The sequence below is a fragment of the Anabrus simplex genome, chromosome 3 (genome assembly GCF_040414725.1).
Source record: "Anabrus simplex isolate iqAnaSimp1 chromosome 3, ASM4041472v1, whole genome shotgun sequence".
In the NCBI taxonomy this organism is placed as follows: domain Eukaryota; kingdom Metazoa; phylum Arthropoda; class Insecta; order Orthoptera; family Tettigoniidae; genus Anabrus; species Anabrus simplex.
Window position 1 is genome coordinate 44564368 of NC_090267.1, and position 19738 is coordinate 44584105.

The 19738-nt window shown below is 40.1% G+C and overlaps 1 protein-coding gene across 1 annotated transcript in view; it reads left to right on the plus strand.

Annotated features, from left to right (window-relative positions):
• Positions 1 to 19738, plus strand: part of LOC136866983 (nose resistant to fluoxetine protein 6) — a 159240-nt gene that overhangs the window by 42959 nt on the left and 96543 nt on the right. Inside the window, exons 2-5 of the mRNA XM_068226787.1 lie at positions 1535 to 1755; positions 5121 to 5353; positions 14730 to 14800; positions 18937 to 19133. Of these exons, the coding sequence (XP_068082888.1) occupies positions 1535 to 1755; positions 5121 to 5353; positions 14730 to 14800; positions 18937 to 19133 (722 nt within the window). The remainder of the gene's footprint in view (positions 1 to 1534; positions 1756 to 5120; positions 5354 to 14729; positions 14801 to 18936; positions 19134 to 19738) is intronic.

Genomic DNA, 19738 nt, shown 5'->3' on the forward strand with positions numbered 1-19738 from the left:
CTTTTCCTTGTCTATTCCTTCCAATCTTCCCATGTCCGACTCCTTGGCTGAATGGTCAGCGTACTGGCCTTCGGTTCAGTGGGACCCGGGCTCGATTCCCGACCGGGTAGGGGATTTTAACCTTAATAGGTTAATTCCAATGGCTCGGGGGCAGTGTGTGTGTGGCGTATTCAACATTAGAAATCATCTTAGGTAAGGCCCTCACCTTCCCCGACATGCAGGTCGCCTAATAGGACGTCTACGAGAAAAAGATCCGCATCAGGCCTCCCACAAGGCCTCTGTTCAGCATAGCAGGCGAGGCCGCCTGGCCGAGGTACCGGTGCTTCATCCCAGTTGTATATACCTGACTCAAAGCCTGACGCTCCCAGCCACTACGTTTCAGGCGGTAGAGGTGGGATCCCTTACCGAGTTTGATAGAAAAACCAACGCTGGAGAGTAAACGATTAAGAAAGAAAGAAAAAAGAAAGAAAGAAAGAAAGAAAGGGAAAGAACCAACTTTAGAAGAAACCGTAGTTACATTGTATAAAATATACATCATTTGGCACTACCATTAGCGGTAATGGACTCTGAAAGTGGACGCATAGAATATCAATCAATCAATCAATCAATCAATCAATCAATCAATCAATCAATCAATCAATCAATCAATCAATCAATCAATCAATCAATCAATCAATCAATGAATCAATCAATCAATCAATCAATCAACGGTCTGCATTTAAGTCTGTTGCCTACATGGCATGTTCCCTCTCAATTGTTTATCTAGTCTTTTCTTAAGTTTTCAAAGAACTTGGAAATTTATCCAACATTTTCCTTAATAAATTATTCCATTTTCTCACTCCTCGTCCTATAAGGACTTTTCCCAATTTGTCCTCTTGAATTCCAACTTTTTCTTCGTATTCTGATCTCTTACTTTTAAAAGCTACGCTCAAACTCATTCGTCTACTCGAGACAGACCACTTGGCTGGATGGAATATATATTTTGTTACCTGGAAATACTCGTAGGATAGATATATTTTCATCGCCAATCCTAGTATCCCACCTTCCCGCCGTCAGAAGAAACCTACTTTTATAAACAAACGCAAATAAACCTTGCGCCATTACCCTCAACGCTCCGCTAAACAGTAACTGCCATTAGATGAATTTTATGAAGCTCGCGTATTTCACGCAGTAAAACGTAATAGCCTACTTCTCCTCACTACTGCTCCTCCTCCTCCTCCTCCTCCTCCTCCTCCTCCTCCTCCTCCTACTACTACTACTACTACACAACACAAACAAGTCACGATGTTCATCAAGTGACAATAAATTTGAACACGTTATTTTTGAAAGCTGTGAACCCCTAGAAATGTCACCCACGCGCCATGGCTGTTCCAAATACAACATGTGGTTTCTTTTGGTTGGGGTAATTTCCCTCGTGCTGCGCTTTCGTGAAATCATTGATACACACTGTTACTAATTTTTCGGTCATTATATAAATAAAAATCTGTGAGCGAAGGACACGACAACTTGCTCATAAATATTTGTGTCTTTTCAGTGTTGGATGCAAGCGCTAAGATTCCCGAGGGATTCTTTATGTTTCTGCTTTGGAACTTCGGTAACTACGAACAGTGTCTGAGAGTACAGAACATCCGTAAAGGCAACAGTGCATTTTCTGGACAGCACTGTTTTGTGCGGATTTGCCTGACGAGCGGCACGAAGTGTGTCAACTACTTTCATGAGACAGTGGAGAAATTTGTTCCTATATTGAAGAAAATGGTAAGTAAAAATCTTACTTTTCTTTTCGTTATCTCATCTTTTCATCGGTCATTAATATTTACTGATTCGGCCGAAGGTGAAAAGGATTAAGTCAAAATTGCGCATGTTTTAAACATTCGGTATTCTGAAGTATTGAAGCAAGGGCCGTCGAACGACATACGGAAATTAAATAAATAAATAAATAAATAAATAAATAAATAAATAAATAAATAAATAAATAAATAAATAAATAAATAAATAAATAAATAAATAAATAAATAAATAAATAAATAAATAAATAAATAAATAAATAAATAAATAAAAGCTGTTTAGTGATGATTTTATTTATTTATTTATTTATTTATTTATTTATTTATTTATTTATTTATTTATTTATTTATTTATTTATTAGATACAGCCTACGGTGGGCTATTTTACACTAATAATGCAACAAATTTAAATTTATGATAGGGTAACAATCTGTATAAACAACATTATTAAGTATCAACAGTAATTAACTTAATTTCTTGTAGCTATTTCTAGCCGGATGCAGCCCTTGTGAGGCAGACCCTCCGATGATGGTGGGCGTCATCTGCCATGTGCAGGTAACTGCGTGTTATTGTGGTGGATAATAGTATTATGTGTAGTGTGTGAGTTGCAGGGTTGTTGGGGACAGCACAAAGACCCAGCCCCCCGGGCCATTGGAATTAACCAATGAAGATTAAAATCCCCGACCCGGCCGAGAATCAAACCCGGGACCCTCTGAACCGAAGGCCAGTACGCTGACCATTCAGCCAGCGAGTCGGACAGTATCAACACTAAATACACAGCAATAACTGTCAAGGGTCGGTTACAGAGTTGTCAAGAAGAAAGGTCATGGGTTGGAAGGGCGAAGAAGATGGAAACCTGGAGAGGACTTCAAAGGAATCTTTTAATTTTATGTTTGAAGAGTGGAAAAGGTGTGAACATGTCAATATCGGGTAGTGAGTTACCAAGAGTTGGGAGACGGTGGAAGACAGAGTGTTGTTGTATGGTTAGGCGCGAACGGGACACACGGTGAGTATGCCGGGCGGAAGGAGGTGTATAAGGAAGTATGTTGGGGGAGTATGCAATATGGTATAGCTATTGATTATGTTATGAAGATAACATAGATCGGAGAATTGTAAACGGCTTTTCAGGCCAAGTATGCCCAGGTAGTTTAAGATGTCAGATTTAGTTTCGTTCTTAAAAACAGGATTGCGAGTCTTAACAATGAAAGCGAATGAACACCTACAAACTGTTTTCCAGTCAATGCCCCGATCAGGGATGGATGAATGAAGCCCCATCTTGCGCTGAGAATAGGAATTGTGCTGGCTGCCGAGGCCTGTTGCACTCCTCTGGGGCAACCATTAATGACTGAAAGATGAAATGAAATGATTTTGGAGAGTGTTGCTGGAATGAAAGATGACAGGGAAAACCGGAGTACCCGGAGAAAAACCTGTCCCGCCTCCGCTTTGTTCAGCACAAATCTCACATGGATTGACCTGGATTTGAACCACGGAACACAGCGGTGAGAGGCCGACGCGCTGCCATCTGAGCCACGGAGGCTTCTAACAATGAAAGTGAAAAAATTAAAAATACCCTTTAATTTGTGATATGTTTGTCATAGCAGGTAAGGAAGAAATAGGGTAACAAAAGTCAATCATGTGGAGAACATAGGAGACGAAGTATAATTTTAAGGCGTTAATATCATTAATTTCAGTGAACCTGTAAAGAATGCCTAGGCTACGCATAGCTCGGGATGTTATTGACTCAGTATGAGCAGTGAAGGACATTTCACAGCCTATTTTAACACCTAGGACTCTTACCTCAGATGCCGATTGTAGTGTATTTCCCTGGATGGTATAGGCAGAGTTCATTCTTTACTTTAGCAATGAAAAAAGGATACTGTGTTACACTTCTTAACTTTGGGAGAAAGATTCCATTTCTTAAACCAGTCACTACACGAATTGAGAACTGTCTGTAATTCTTCACAATCATCAGGCGTAAACACTTGTCTTAGGATTTTCAGGTCTTCGGCGTACAGCAGGAGGGAACACTGACTATTTATGGTACAAAGAATTATGTCATTGATATATACAACAAAGAGTAGGGTTCCAAGGATACTGTCCTGAGGTACACCTGATAACACAGATAACCATGATGAGACAGATTTAGGGAGGACCACTCTTTATTTTTCTGCCGCAGAGGAAACATGCCACGGATGTTAAATCTGGTACCGAGCTCATGAAGAAGAAGTGCGTGATCCACTGAATCGATTGCTTTGGCCAGATCTATATAGATTACATCTAACTGGGATTTCTTTTCCATTGCTGAGATGATGTGGTGACTGAGAACTGTGAGGTTTCTGAGCCATGATCCGTGTTGTTCTGCAGAGAGGTACGGCTGTGTGAAAAAGAGGAGCGACCATAAACCATGCAAAGGTTTAAAATTATAGATAACGGTGCTCAATGAGATGCAGATCTATTTTTGAAGAATACAGGGAAAACATCACTCTGTCCGGTGGAACGGTTTGTTGGGAGACTATTGAGAATATTTTGAACTTCGTTAGGGGTCGCTGACACTTGTGACAGTGAGCCACGGTAAACACAATGCGGGAGGAGTAAAGGTAGAGTGAAAATACTCAATGAGACCTTAATTCAGTTGTGACATCATCACTATGTTATGTAGTTTTAGATTCAGTGGTATCCGGGTCGACTTTCTGCGGGACGAAATGAGGGTCCAAAATGTTCTATTGTATTTAAGGTTTCCAGCTATAGAAGTGATGTGCCGATTGTAGTCATTCTTAAGATGCGATTTCAGAACTTTCCTGGGATGTTTATAAGTATTGTACATGTGTGGATAGGGTCCATCAGAACAATTTTCGTTGAGTTCATTTTCCTATGCGCGCGTGTAAAGGAAAATTAACCTTAAACACATCACACTCTAGGAGTGGGTAGATGTCATGCAAACATACATTCCTTCAGTATGGTACAGTTCAGTTCAGTTTTCTTTACACACGCACATAGAAAAATGAACTCAACGGAAATTGTTCTGATGGACAGAATATCAATATGTGGCTGGAAGGCGTGACCAGTGTTAAGGGAAATAATGGATAGGAAGAGCATTGTAACATTCGCCGTTTTGGCAGAACAGAGACGATATGACGAAGTGATTAAATTAGGTTTAGGATGTAGTAGTTACGAAGAAATAGAAAAGGTTACCACAGGGAAATGAGGCGCGGGGTGTTGTATCAAACTACTCTACGGAAAAATGACCCAAACGGGAAAAGCTTTCACCGTCTGAAAATAAATGCAAACTGAGGTAAGAGTATTTCTGCTGATTAAATTCCTTCTGCTTCCTTTCAGGATAATCCATACCTTGAGGCGAAGGATGTCTTGTCTGAAGTAAAGGGAGCGTTGAACACTACATTCTTGCGGATGGGCGTCTGCGTGCCCTCAACCTGCAGTGCAGAAGATCTGGAAGTCCTCGCCAATGTTATAATCTCCCAGGGAACCAAAGAAATTCACGCCAATGTTATGCCTTTCGAATGCCACACAACGAAGGCCCCTGAGTACGAACTGCTTGACTACATCGCCCTGTAAGTGATTGTATTTTCTTCGCGTGTAATTATTATTGTTCATTTATTTTTTGTCTTTCCTAATTATAGTGTTGCCATTAGGTTAAAGTATACCGGGCGAATTGTCTGTGCGGCTACTGTCATACAGCTGTGAGCTTATATCCCAGAGATAGTGGGTTCAAACACCACTGTTGGCAGCCCTAAAGATAGATTTCTGTGGTTTCCTATTTTCACACCAGGCAAATGCTGGGTATGTAACTTAATTAAGGCCACGTCTGCCTCATCACCACTCGTAAGCCTCTATTACCCCCCCTCGTCGCCACACGATCTAGCTGTGCCGGGGCGACGTAAAGTAAATTGTGTTGTTTTTGTTGTTGTTTTTGTTGTTAGGAGAAAGTATGCTTCATTTTCCAATATGCAACTTAGTTACTATCTAATAAATCACATTCATATGGAACATGAAAATCTGTCTAGTTGTCTGAATGGTCAGCGTTGAGGCCTTCGGTTCCGAGAGTCGCGGGTTCGACTTCTGATGATCTTCGAACTCATGATACAATAGAGGAAAGTTTGAAAGGATTGTGCCGACACCAACAGCATTGACTTCAAGTTCTCCCACATTAAGATTCAGTTCAGACTCGTCATTCCCTTCGAACATCCTACTTAAACAATCTGCAATTACATTCTCAGAACCTCTAATATGTCGAAAGTTGAACTTGAAAGAAGAAATACGGAGCGCCCATCTGGTTGTCCTTCCGGTTCTTTTGGGCCTATTTAGTACCCAAGGAAGGGCCTGATTTTCTGCTTCCAACTCGAAGTTCACATGTTCTATGAATGGTCTAAACTTTTCAAGGGCGAATAAGAATGCAAGACATTCCAATTCATAGACGGAGTACTTGCTTTCCAAACTATTAAAGTTCTAGATACGTAGGCCATAGGTCTACGCCCACCATCATACTCCTGCAAGAGTACCCCAGCAAGAGCTTTACTGGAAGCATCGGTTTGCACAACAAAATCGCTAGTTAAAATCAGGCATTGCCAAAACCGGAGCACTGGTCACGGCAGCTTTCAGGGAATCGAAGGCTACTTGTTGAGCGTTACCCAGGTGAACTTCACATCTTTGCGTCTGAGACAATTCAAGGGAACAGCAATTTCTGCAAAATTTGGAATGAATTTCCGAAAAATATTGACCATACCGATGAAGCGGGTAACACCTTAAACGTCCCAGGAGGTTTGAAGTCCCTGATACTCTGAGTTCTAGACTGATCGATGGAAACCCCATCTGAGGAAACCACGTGCCCCAGGAAAGACATGCTGGCTTTGCGAAGGCAACCCTTGATAGCTTGACAGTAAGTCCAGCCTTCTTCAGGCGTACCAAAACTTCCCTAATATGTTTCAGATGTTCTTCGAAGGTGTTTGAAAAAATTACGAGATCGTCCAAGTAGTTAAACACAAACTTGAACTTTATGTCCGACAGAATGGAATTTAACAGTCTCGTTAACACTGCAGCGCCACAGCTCAAGCCGAACGGGAGACTCAGAAAGTCATACAGGTTCCAATCGGTTATAAGAGCAGTAAGGGGAATAGATTTCTTAGATAAATGCACTTGGTAGTATGCTTGGTTCAAATCAAGTACGGTGAAAAATTTCGCCCCAGAAAACCATCCGAAACAAATGTGGAGATCCTGCAAAGGGATAGATTGGAGTACTATCTTACTGTTGAGAGCTCTAGAGTCTATCACAGCACGAAAACCACCAGACCGCTTAGGCACTAAGAACACCGGAGAAGCATATGGAGAGGTGGAAGGTCTTATAACTCCATCTTTTTACATCTGCTCCACAATCTTCTTCAATTCCAGCATACGTTTTGGAGACAGACGATACGGAGGAGATCTAACCGGTTGATTGTCTAACAACTCAATGTCATATTCCAGGACATCAGTCAACCCTAATTTACTTGTTGAGACTTCCGGAAATTCTTTACAGAGGTTACGCACTTGATCAGCTTTAATTTCCCCTAGATGTCCCAGATCAAGGCAATTCAGATCGTTATCATCATCAGGAGAAGGGTAACCTACACACGAAACAATCACGAAACAATAGGTATTTCAATGGAGCATCAACCAAAGCAAACTTAATATCGGGTGAAAATTTAAAAAAGAAATGCCTACTCTGTAAGTCTAACACTAGACCTACACCAGACATAAATTTCGAACCAAGAATTACATTACAAGACAAGTTAGGTGTTACCAAGCATTTGACTTTCCAAGTAAATCCACCAATCCTCAACTTAACCTTCACTGAGCCTAAGATTTTCAAAAACTGAGAATTAGCAGCGACGCACTTGACATTAGTAGATTCCAGTTCCGGCAATTTACATGAAGATTTCATTCTATAGTACTATGCTGAATTAATTAGGCACACCACACTTCCGGTATAAAGTAAGGTATTTACCAGTTCATTATTGATTTCCACCGGGGTAAAAGTACTTTGGGAGGGTCATAAACAGAAATCTTGTTACATTGGTCTGGGCAAATAATTTTTTCAGAAGTCCAGGGATTCTCAACGCTAGTCCTGTTACATTCCAACTTGTTGCCATCTAGTCATTGACTACTATTCTGAACTGACGATGGACAGTTTTTCTTGACATGTTGTTTGGATCCACAGGAATAGCAACCACTAGTATAACGTTTAACAACTGGACAAGCGTTCCTCAAATGACCCCTAGACCCACAATTGAAACATTTGCGAGCATTACCATCTTTAGAAATTGAAGAGACAATAAGATTCCCCGGTCTAACAGGAGGAGGAAGGTTGACAGGTCTGGTAGAGTCACCATGTTTAACATCCTCAGCGAATGAGCATGCCTCTTCCAGCTCTTGGAAATTGGTGGGACATCGGGTCAACGAGAGGTAGGAACGATACGAGGGTGATATGCCTTTTAAAATCGTAGCTACCATCTCACATTCCTGAACAGAGATCATAAATACTTTGCAGTAAAATCTTAAGTCCAAAACATAAGTTAACAATTTTTCATGTAGAAACTGAGTTCTGAAACATTGTTGAGGAATTAAGCTCTGGAGAGCAAGAGATGGAATGAACTTCCCTAGTACCAGCTTATGGAAAGAATTGATGGGTAGGTTCCCTGATATAGCTTCTGAGATCTCTCTTTTCAAAATCCCTTCACAGTGAGAAAAAAGAACATGAATAATACCTAAATAATCCACAGAATAAACATTAGCAGACTCCGTCAACTCCACAAGAAATCTTAAGAATCTGATGCTTTCTTCAATAGAGTTAACTGAAAAATTGTTTACTCCTTTAAAAATCTCCTTCTAACAATTAGGAGATGACGCAGAATTAACTTGGTTAACAATTTTTCAAGAACAGAAGTTGCGATACCACAGTAACATGGGTTATGAATAGAGGATACCATAGTAGTTGAAGAAGGTTCAAACGCAGGCGTGATGGAGCTAACTTTCTCAGAAATCTTTGTTGATCAACAAAAGGTCAAGTTCGGCTGAAATGCCCGAAACAATAGTTATTAACTTAATACATTCTGACACAATTTCGTCCTCAGGCTTAACTGCAAGAATGTCCTGAATGCGCCCAAGATAGTGATGAGCTCTGGCCTTTAACCTGTTCAGTTGAGCTCTAGAGGGAGGTAATTCAGGAAGTTCTTCCCTAATAACGTTAATTTCTTGCAACGAGTCACTTATCACACTTAAAAATTCCTCACATTTAGTTCGTCAATAATAGACAGGACAATAGGAACATGAACATTTGCTGTCAGTAAGGCAGCACATTCTCCTATGGTACTAGGTACCTCTAAATTACGGATCGATATTTCATATATCAACTCAGCCTTTCGAAGCTGATAGGAAAATATCACCATACGAGACATAGTTGTGGGTCAGGAACACTCAGACAAAGATTACACCCAATACACACTTCCTTCGCTAAACTTATTTCCAACTAGAGAACAGGCGAATCAACACCCCAAAGAAAGGTTATGAGAAACGCATAACAGCCTTTAGACACCGAGAAATCAATTAGAGATCCAGTAATCTTTACTTCGCAGTTAATTTGGGTAGACCAAACCCGTAGAATCATAAAACACAAAGCAAAAAGACACAGATACACACGAAGACAAATAACAGTGTGAGACGACTTCACTTTTCTTCATGTAAATAAAATTCTCAGTTATAAGACTGAGAAGTTACTAAGAGAAAATCAAATAAAATAACTCACCGATAGTTAGGCTTATCATTAGATCAAAGCAAATTTCCAGCAGCACGCTAGCATATCAAACTCCAAAGCCAAAGATTTAGGAATTCGTAACCCTCAGATACATCATACAGCAGCAATGGGCTCCCGCGAGATGATAAAATGAACATGGAACAGAAATATATTTGCATTAACACAAGCCAAATCTTGCCTTCCTCTTTACAATTGAGTACTCTTACAATGCACTTTGTTATTATTTATCTTAGTCAGTAGTAGCAACACAGATGTAAAACCATGACAATAATAATAATAAATCCACGCAAAATGATACCAAAAACACTATCGCGTACTTTTGAGGAGGTATAGTACGATAGTATTTGCACGACCATGGGCAGTATGAACAAAGAAATTCCCAATAGAAGGTCGTAGAGACCCGTGGAAAATGCTAGGGCCCACCAAGGTCAGGTGAATTAAAGAATAAATAAATTACTACAGAGTAAAAATGAGTTACTACTGAGTAAAAATTACTTACTACTGACTAAAAATAAAATAACATACTTAAGTTAAATAGGAACTTTAGTAATAGGAAAGAAAAGGTTGACACAAACAAATAATAAGTCCTGCATATAAGATACAAAGAAGATTAAATTAAATTAGGAAATTTAGGACATCAAGTTAGATTCAAATTAAAATTAAAAGAAACTGCTTTCGCTATTCAACTCGTAAGATAAATGTGGAATATATTTCAGAATAAATTAGGAAACGTAGTACTTAATGAAAGTTCCAACCCTAAGATCTTGGTTCGTTTACACTATGGTAGTAGAGTAGAAAAATGCTTTTCCATGACTACTTCAGAAGTCATTCAACATAAATCAGAAAAGCCCAGTTACAGATCCCCAAAATGCACAAAGAGCAGATCAGGCGCGCGTAATTAATATAAAACATAGAGGAGAAATTAGTAATAAAAGCCACCAAGTAAAATAATTATTTAGATTTAAAATGTTAATACATTGGAACACCAAGAACCGCAAAAAAATCAAGCACGTACTCAGACTTGCATACTACAACCAGAACCAAAACGCAATCAACAGACTTCATATGTCCACCAGCAACAGTCGTATCAGACGTAAAATGTCAAAATATAATAATTACATTCACCTACCATAGGTTGTGAATTTAACCAAGGTAACCGGTCACATGACCAAGAAAATGGCTACCCTTACAAGATAATCAACCAAAGCTAGAACCAGTCATTTAAAAACAATTTTACTACTCGTACATACCCCCATTTTCACACAACGTTTCGGATAGTAAGATATTAAAAATTTTCCATACAGGATTAATGCATAATACCCATTTTTTATTAAGACGTACTCTCGAAGGTATAGTAGAAGTATGGAGACGAACTTGCCATAACAACATCATTGAATACATTAATTTTCGTTTTAAGAGAACATCTCTAGAGTGATTAACAACCCAAAATCATTCTATGAATAATTACATTAAAGCCCCACGAAATGTATATAACCTATTCACAATAAAGATAACCAGAAATCCAGTCTTTTTGGTTAATCGAAAATTTCACTAACAGTGATAATTGAATTTTACTTAGTACAATTTAGGTGTAGATATACCCGACGACACAGAACAGTTCGCTGATAATTACTGTTGTCACATCCATATACTTCCAGGATCAAGACGATGAGTGTTGCTACTTACAGTTTCTCAACTTGACAAATAAAATACATCAAAACTGATTGGTGACTATCACCACACGGTGATAGAATTACCCCGGATCAAAAGGGTACATTTTCCTCCTTTTTGCTCTGCCAATACGTAATTTAAAGATCCAGCAGCAAGAGCAAGATGTTTCATCTTCTATACTCCATTTAGAAAAAAACAGATGACGACCGAAAATATTGTCGTTGCGTACGGAAACAATGCAGCACAAGTTCAGTTGGGTACATACTACAAGAGGGCAGCACAATACATGTCTTCAAGTTCACTGGAGGCTACCACCTGCGGGAGGCACCAGTACTACTAGCACTTTCCAGTATGATAATGTGGCTTATTTTAAATACCCTTAAACTGTCCAATTTCCGTCAGATGTTCACTGTTTGAATCCTATTTCTTAGCTTCATATAGCCTACTAAATATAAGAATATTTGTACCAAAACCTACATTATCCACAGTCTTGTGATGCATAACTCTCATTATCCAAAAACGTGGAGCAAAACTCACATTCTCCAAACTTAAAATGTAATTTGTCGTCTTCACGTTTACTTTCCACAAGAAAAGATGTTCTCCGGCATTTATCATCATATTCAAGATGTAAATAAAAACGTATGTAGCAAGATTCGTCCAGGTGTGCACATTTGAGAATTTTTTCAGCTTAACGTAAATCATGAAAAGTGGACAATGTGAGTTTTGCTTCTACACCCCTCATATATGAGTGTAGGTATGATTGGATGGTTTAGAATTTGAAATTCCTGGTCTGCTTGCAGCAAAGGTGATTTAAGAAATAATTTATGCACGGTCTCTTAGTTTTTCCAGCGTGGTTTGAACGTCTAACATCACTTCGTCAGAAGCGTTTATGCCTAGATATCGTACTGATTCTTCACGGGTTTGTGTTCTAGGTTTCTTGTTTATTCATACTGAGATTTTTCGTGACCATCCTTTGTTTACTTGAACCAAAAATCTACCGATGTTTCGAATAAAACTCCGTCTGTTTTATTACCCTAATTTATATACAAACACAAATCTAATTAACAGTTAATGGCCACACTCACTAATTTCAAGTCTATTTACAAGTCTCTCTTCCTTACGGCACAGCAGGTAGTCCTGCCCGTCGCTATACCTGCGGTTAATCCCTATTTTCACTTCCCCAAGTACAGTCACCTCATACAACAGCTGTTCGTAGACCGCTAGATTTGAACACAGAGCCACGGCCTACTAACACACTACGACTATTCCTTGCTTCGTTTCCAGACACAGGCCAGTATTCACACACTCAAATGCAATGAACGATTATACAGCTCAACAATATTCAAAAGCATGACGATACTCACAGCAGCGAATATTAACACAGGTCCATTTACCCTCACACTCACGATAGGGGCTTACCTCGCTTGACTAACAGCGAACCTCAGTCCACAGAATACACAAACACTCAGTACTCTCAGTACAAATCTACCGTTCCGTCGTCTCCAGCCCAGCTACTCACTGGATTCTTCAACACCACAACAAACCTCGGTGGGACACTAGCGACAGCCCTCAGCCCAGCCACCGAACCCCTACACAATGACTCTCACACTGACTGCAGCACGGAGTCCAACACTGACTCTGAGTTCAGCACCGACGCTGACTCCACCATTAAGCCCAACATCGACTGACTGTCCGCGGCTAGCCTTTCTTTTTATAGTTCGGGTGATGGAAACCAGAATATTCGAGATCTGAATAGAAGAGGAACATTTCCGTTGAATCTCCAAGAAACACACAGGTAATCCAGCCAACGAGAACAATATACGGAAATGCCAGCGATGCCCTCCAGACCGGCTGGGAGCTCCCCGGTCGGCTGACTCACTAGTCCCTGCCAGGAAGTAGGCCTACCGGAAGGGGCTACCACAGGCCTGGGACGTAACAATATTAATGTCGAGAGCTATATAATGAAAACGTTGTAAAGCAAATTATGTCAGTATAGGTGCTGCTTCCACACAGTTACGGATGATTACGGTGTGAACAGAGAAACTCATGATCGTTTGTTCTCTTTTTGAGTGGTAACTTTTACAATCAGGAGTGTAGTGTGTATTATTTTTATTAACAGGAACATCATGATTGGGAAATATCTTGGTGGCAGTGATCACTAACAGGAGTATAATAGATGCAGTAGAAAAAACATACTGACAATAGTACTCCAAAATACCTAGGTGTAACATTAGACAGATCAGTCTAAAGCCCGGATTTTTATGCACTAACAGGTTAGATTGCAGACTAATTTGGTTAGTAGGAAGTGTCAGCCACCCGCTCATCCATAATGTAGCAAGAGTCACATAGATTATAGGGGTTCTAATGGGCCATACCCCTAAGTTTTATGCAAACCCCATAGCATAATCGCTGTGAAGGTACACTACACTTGATACTCGCTTCAGTAATTTTGCATTCTAACGTATTAATGCATACAAATCCGGGCTCTACAGGTCACTAACATATCGCAGTCACACAGACAAAACAGCCGCCAAACTTAAGACCCGGAGTAACCTGCTGAGCAAGTTGGCTGAAACTTCATGGGGAGCTGACGACAATACTTTGCGAACTACCGCCTTGGACATGGTGTACTCTGCAGCAGAGTACTGTGCCGGAATATGGTTAAATAGCTCTCACTGCAACCTAACTGATATCAAACTTCGCCAAGCAATACATTTTGTATCCGGCACGCTGTTCTCAACTCCAGCGCAATGGTTGCCTTTCCTTTGTAATATATCTCCCCCTCATACAATGAGACAACAAGCACATACCAGCTTATTGTGCAGAATAGTGAAGACTGACATCGTTCTTATACATTTGTATATAAAGCAGCACACTACAACTAGGCTGAGCTGTCGGACTACGGACCAGTCCTGGCCACTTGTAGGCCGAAGCTCACTCTGCGACCGCCAACCATACAGAGGATCTGTCTCACACCTTATATACCTTACAGACCGAGCGAATTGGCTGTGCGGTTAGGGACGCACGGTTGTGAGCTTGTATTCGGGAGATAGTGGGTTCGAACCCCACTGTTGGCAGCCCTGAAGATTGTTTTCCGTCGTTTCCCACTTTCATATCAGACAAAAGCTGGCGCTGTTACAGAATTAAAGCCACGGTCGCTTCCATCCCACTCCTAGCCTTTTCCTATCCCACCGTCACCATGAAGCTATCCGTGTCGTTGCGACGTAAAGCAACTCGTAAAACATATACCTTACAGACTAGTCACGTGACCTACTTGTTGAGCTACACACTGCCGACGTCAAATACAGGGGGTACTTATTCCATATTGACTAGCATTGTGTGTGTGTATTGTATCCTTATAAAATACAGTTGTTTTAATAATACATAATAATACAGCACGATACTAATCTCTTCTTGTAGCGTCCCCTATGAGGTGTTTCACTGAATATTATTGTTGATGTATGTTTCAGGACGATCTACTCGTTGATGGTAGCATTAATCATTTCCAGCACGGTGTATGACCTGACGCACAAGGATTCTAGTGAGTACAATAAGGAAACTATTTTATCTTTCCGTTCACCCAAAAATATCCATTCAATAGCCAAGTTCCCTCTGATGAAAAATTGAGAGAGAATTGTTTTTCATTCCCGTTCCCGTGACTACTGCACATAATTGTAGATCAGGGTCTCTCAGGGTGAATGCACCGGTGCATTGCGCGGCGCAAGGTGCAGAAGACGACTTCGCTAGGTTAACCAGAGTGCAGATCCCACACTCCTGGATTTTAAGGAATAGCGCTGTCTCTCTCATCCCCTACGCTTGTCTCGCTCGCTCCGCCTGTCTCCTCCTCCCTCATTTGCTCTGCAGAGCTCCGCCATCCGAGCAGTGTTGAGATGTATCGATACTTTAGTATTTACCCTGCTTCAGCAAGTCATCATTAACTGAACAGTTGCCCTCTCAACGTGAACACCACATCTGTACAGACATTCAAAAAAACAAATAAGCAGAAACAGAGAAAAATGTTAGAGAGCATTCGACCTGTGTAGGCTATTGTATATAAAGAAATTTTGTGAATAAATTAATTACATCCCCTTATCTATGGCGACTGAACACTCGAAGTAGGGGAGGGCCTCTAGGGGTGAAGTACAATGGTTACTTCGAGGGCCATAACTGCTACGGTAGCTATGAAGGCCGTTCAGAAACGCTGAAAGGCGGTGGCAAAAGGGGCTCTGGTTAAATCGCAGCAAGTTATTATTCATGTTAGGTACCAACAAAATGGGTAAAGAAAAGTAATGTAAATTTAAATTTTATAGCGATTCTATATGTTGTATACGGATTCGTACGTTAATTGCTTTACACTCCGTGAGTAAGATTATATTACATTGCATGTCTCTTAGCGTTATCAGAGAACACCTCTGGGAGGACCCCACACGTTGTCTGCGATATAAAGTGCGCGTTGGGAAGATTTGATGAAAAGAACAGGCCATGTTTCCTACCGCAATTCACAACCGATTTCGGGAGTTTCTACTACAACAGCAGGCTCACTTGCCTATTGCAATTCACAACGGAGATGTGGAGTTTTAATTATAAAGACAGGATACTTTTCCTAATGCCAGCCAGAATCGAATACGGGGGTTTTGATTATAACAGAGGAATTCAGCTCTGTCTAACCATATAAACGAAATCGATGTATTGCAAAAATGAAATGTCCCTCACAAAATTGGTATGATATGAGTTACGGATTTAAGGAAGTGATAACAGAGGAGAAATTCAGGCATGGGAATTCTTAGATAAGAAGAAGACTTAAGGGATATTGCCTAAAGAGGCAAGAAATAAAAGGAGAGAACGGAAGTAGTTTTTACACATTGCATTGTTTTTCGGGTACTTGCGTGGTAGATGGAAGCATTCAATTTGGCTAACGGGTGGCCACTGGTGATATCAGTGTTCGTGACGATTGTATCTTCCTTATAAGTTTCTCAAACAATGAAGAGTACGCGTAAAACGTACAAAATTAATCTAAAATCGATTAATGCAACTCCATCTAACGTATAAGGGATAGAGATATGACAAGAAGTCATAGGACCAAAGTTGTAGATCTCTCCAAATCGAGCGGTGATTGTGCTATCCGTTTTGGTATTTTGGTATACGACTTACCGTTTAGCCATCGATTACCCCAAAACGAAGGTCGGCACCGTCATTAAGATTGCGTTCATATTTCGATACTTTTCGGGGGCAAAACAGTTACACAACTGAATAACTTGGAATTTTTCCTCAAAGAAAAGAGAGTCCAGTTTTCGGGTTTAGTACTCGCATACAAACGGCGAAATTAAGGAAGCAAGTACTACATTTAAGAAAGTTGACATTAATTGAAGATAGGACAATAACTGAGGACGGCCGGATAGGACAAATATGTAAATATAACGTGGATGTTTGGAAATATAAAATGCCCCTCAACAAATTGTAATGGTATGGGCACGGTGGTGGTGGTGGTGGTGGTGGTGATTATTGTTTTAAGAGGAAGTACAAGTAGGCAACCATCCTCTATATAACACTAATCAGAGGGAAAAATTTGAAGGAATCCGACACTTCGAAAAATGAAGGTATCGGCCAAAGACAGACAAGGGCCACAAAGGGCGTGTAAATGAAAGACTCCCTAGCCCTAGCAAACCTAATAGCGTCGGGGTAGGAAAAGAAAACGAGTTGACCAAGGAAGGTCGGATAGGATAGATGAAAGTGAGGAGCCTGGCACAAGTAAGTGGAAGCAATGCCAGGACTCAGCTACGGGCCCCGTGGCCGCCAACCCACGCTCCAAAGTACAGAGCACCTGGGGCCCCTTTTAGTCGCCTCTTACGACAAGCAGGGGATACCGTGGGTGTTATTCTACCGCCCCCACCCACAGGGGGAGATATGGGCACGGATTTAAGAAAGCGGTAACAAAGGAAATATTTAGGCGCAGGGATTCTTGGATAAGAAGATGACTTTCGGTGTTACTACTTAAGCCTAAAGAGGCAGGGCAGTGGCAAGAAATAAAAGGAAGAAACGAAAGTAGAAGTGAAATACAGTACAATAAATTTACAGAAAATGCCATAAAACATCTCACGGTGTCAAACAATAATCTACAGGCCGCAGTACTGGTGAAATATGAACAGCCTCCCTTAGTTCTATTCGACGACGATTGTAATCCCCAACGGTATTTCGCAAATATCCCGCAGAATGACAGCTTGACGTCTCTCTCACCTACCACCCAACGAACAACCATACGTTTACAGGAATAATGACGAAAATGACATCACGGTAATTCCCCGCTGGCACGCAGCCTGAGATGTTGGCATCGTGACCGGTAGATTCGTTGTGGGTCACCCAAACAGTAATTTTCTCCGTGATTTGAAGAGTAAGCGAAATTATATACATAACTTAAGTTGTTTCAAATGAACAGAATTTTCACGTAGGGACTTCGGCTTTTACAGAAAAGCAATAGTATGAAAGAAAATTGAAAAAAACCTGGTTTTTGTATAATCCCCCAGTCTATTCAGTTATTTTTTAATTAGCCATGCATAACTAAACCTGTTCATGGATGAGAATACTCTAAATCAGGAGTTTAGTCGAAGTCTATCTAGCCGTTTTGCCGTGATAATGGAACAGCCGGACAGACAAACCGACGGACAGACACTAAAGCTAAAATCCACTGATACGGTTTTGAGGTGACCTAAAATTGATAAATATCTGAAAAATTGACAAAATAAACAAATTTACAGACAGTAGACCCCTACAGCTTTATGTATATAGAGGAGCTGTGATTTTAATAAAAAATTGTTAGCGCAAATTTTATAGTATTGTATCTTAGGAAATTCTCTTGTTTTTTAATTTATAATTTTGTGCTTGATAATAATGTATTTTTATGTATTTGCCACATATTAATTTATGAAGAGAAATGTTCGATCAACTTACATATTCTATGAAATATTAAAAAATTAGGTAAAGAATTTATGCGGACTCTGCCATCCGGGTGACAGCCCTAAATGCGGATCAGTGATGTTTGATCGATCATCTGATTGATTTATGACAGTTCGTGAAGCACTTCTGGGTCCAGAGTTGGATGACTTCAAACGTATGAATTGCTTGTCATACCCTGATTGAAATTCATTGCATATTTCACATTCCATGACAGTGCTATAGTTTTTAAAAACCTTCTATGATTGAGTCCTGCTTGTTCGAAAACTGACTGGTAGAAGAATAGAATTACTTCCACAAGGCCGGCAGGCGTCAATCATCAATCAGTCACCACTGATCTGCATTTAGGGCATTCGCTTAGGTGGTAGAATCTCTATCAGATGTTTACCTAATCTTTTTTTAAGTACTTGCAAAGAATTTGGAAATATATCAAACATCTCCAATGGTAAATTATTCCAGTCCCTAATTCATCTTGCCCCAGTTTGTAGTCTTGAAGTCAAACTTTATCTTCATATTGTGAACTTTCCTTCTTTTAAAAACATCACTCAAACTTATTCGTCTACTAATGTGATTCCAACACATCTCTCCACTGACAGCTCAGAACAAGCCAGTAAGTCGAGCAGCTCGCCTCATTTCTCAGAAACTTTGCAAAATTTTCGTAACGATAATCATTTTGTCGGAAATAATCCAGAACAAATTGTCAACTAACTGACCATTTTTTGTTTGCAGGTTCACGAAATGAGATGTACATCGTGTTCTCGGCCTACACCAACCTGAAGAAGATGCTGACGTCTTCGGAGAACAGTGAAGGCACTCTACAGTGTATTCATGGCATCCGCTTTCTCAGTATACTGTACGTCATTCTGGGTCACGTATACTACTTGACGCCACTCACTCCCATTACAAATATCATGGCGGTTCATCATGTGAGTAAGCAGAACAAATATTACATTAATTCACTAAAGTTCACAGCTGGCATGTTGTCATAAATATGTCTTAGACCTGGGGCTCAGCCGAAAACGGTGGCGTGCGGTGAATACATTCATTGCCCCAGCTGAATCTTTTTGAAAGCAATCGCTACCCCACAACTCTCTCTTAAGCCAACGTTATTATTTTATAAACTCGCTCGATTACTAAGTGCAAATATAACAAGAAAACAGACCAGACAATGAATTAATTAATTAATAGTAAATATATAAATAAAAATAAATAAATAACCAAATAAATAAATTAATGAATAAATAAATAAATAAATAAATAAGTAAATAAATATATAAGTAAATAAATAAATAAAACAATGCGGTATTAAATAATTTACGAAATTATAATTCACTTGAATAAGAATATTTTCAACCACATACCCACACATATGTCCAAATTGGTATTCACGGCAGTGACGACACCATCTTTACTTAAGCTATAGCAGATTTTAAACAGTCCGCCTCTGTGGTGTAGTGGTTAGTGTGATTAGCTGCCACCCCCTTCCCCAGACGCCCTGGTTCGATTCGCGGCTCTGCCACGAAATTTGAAA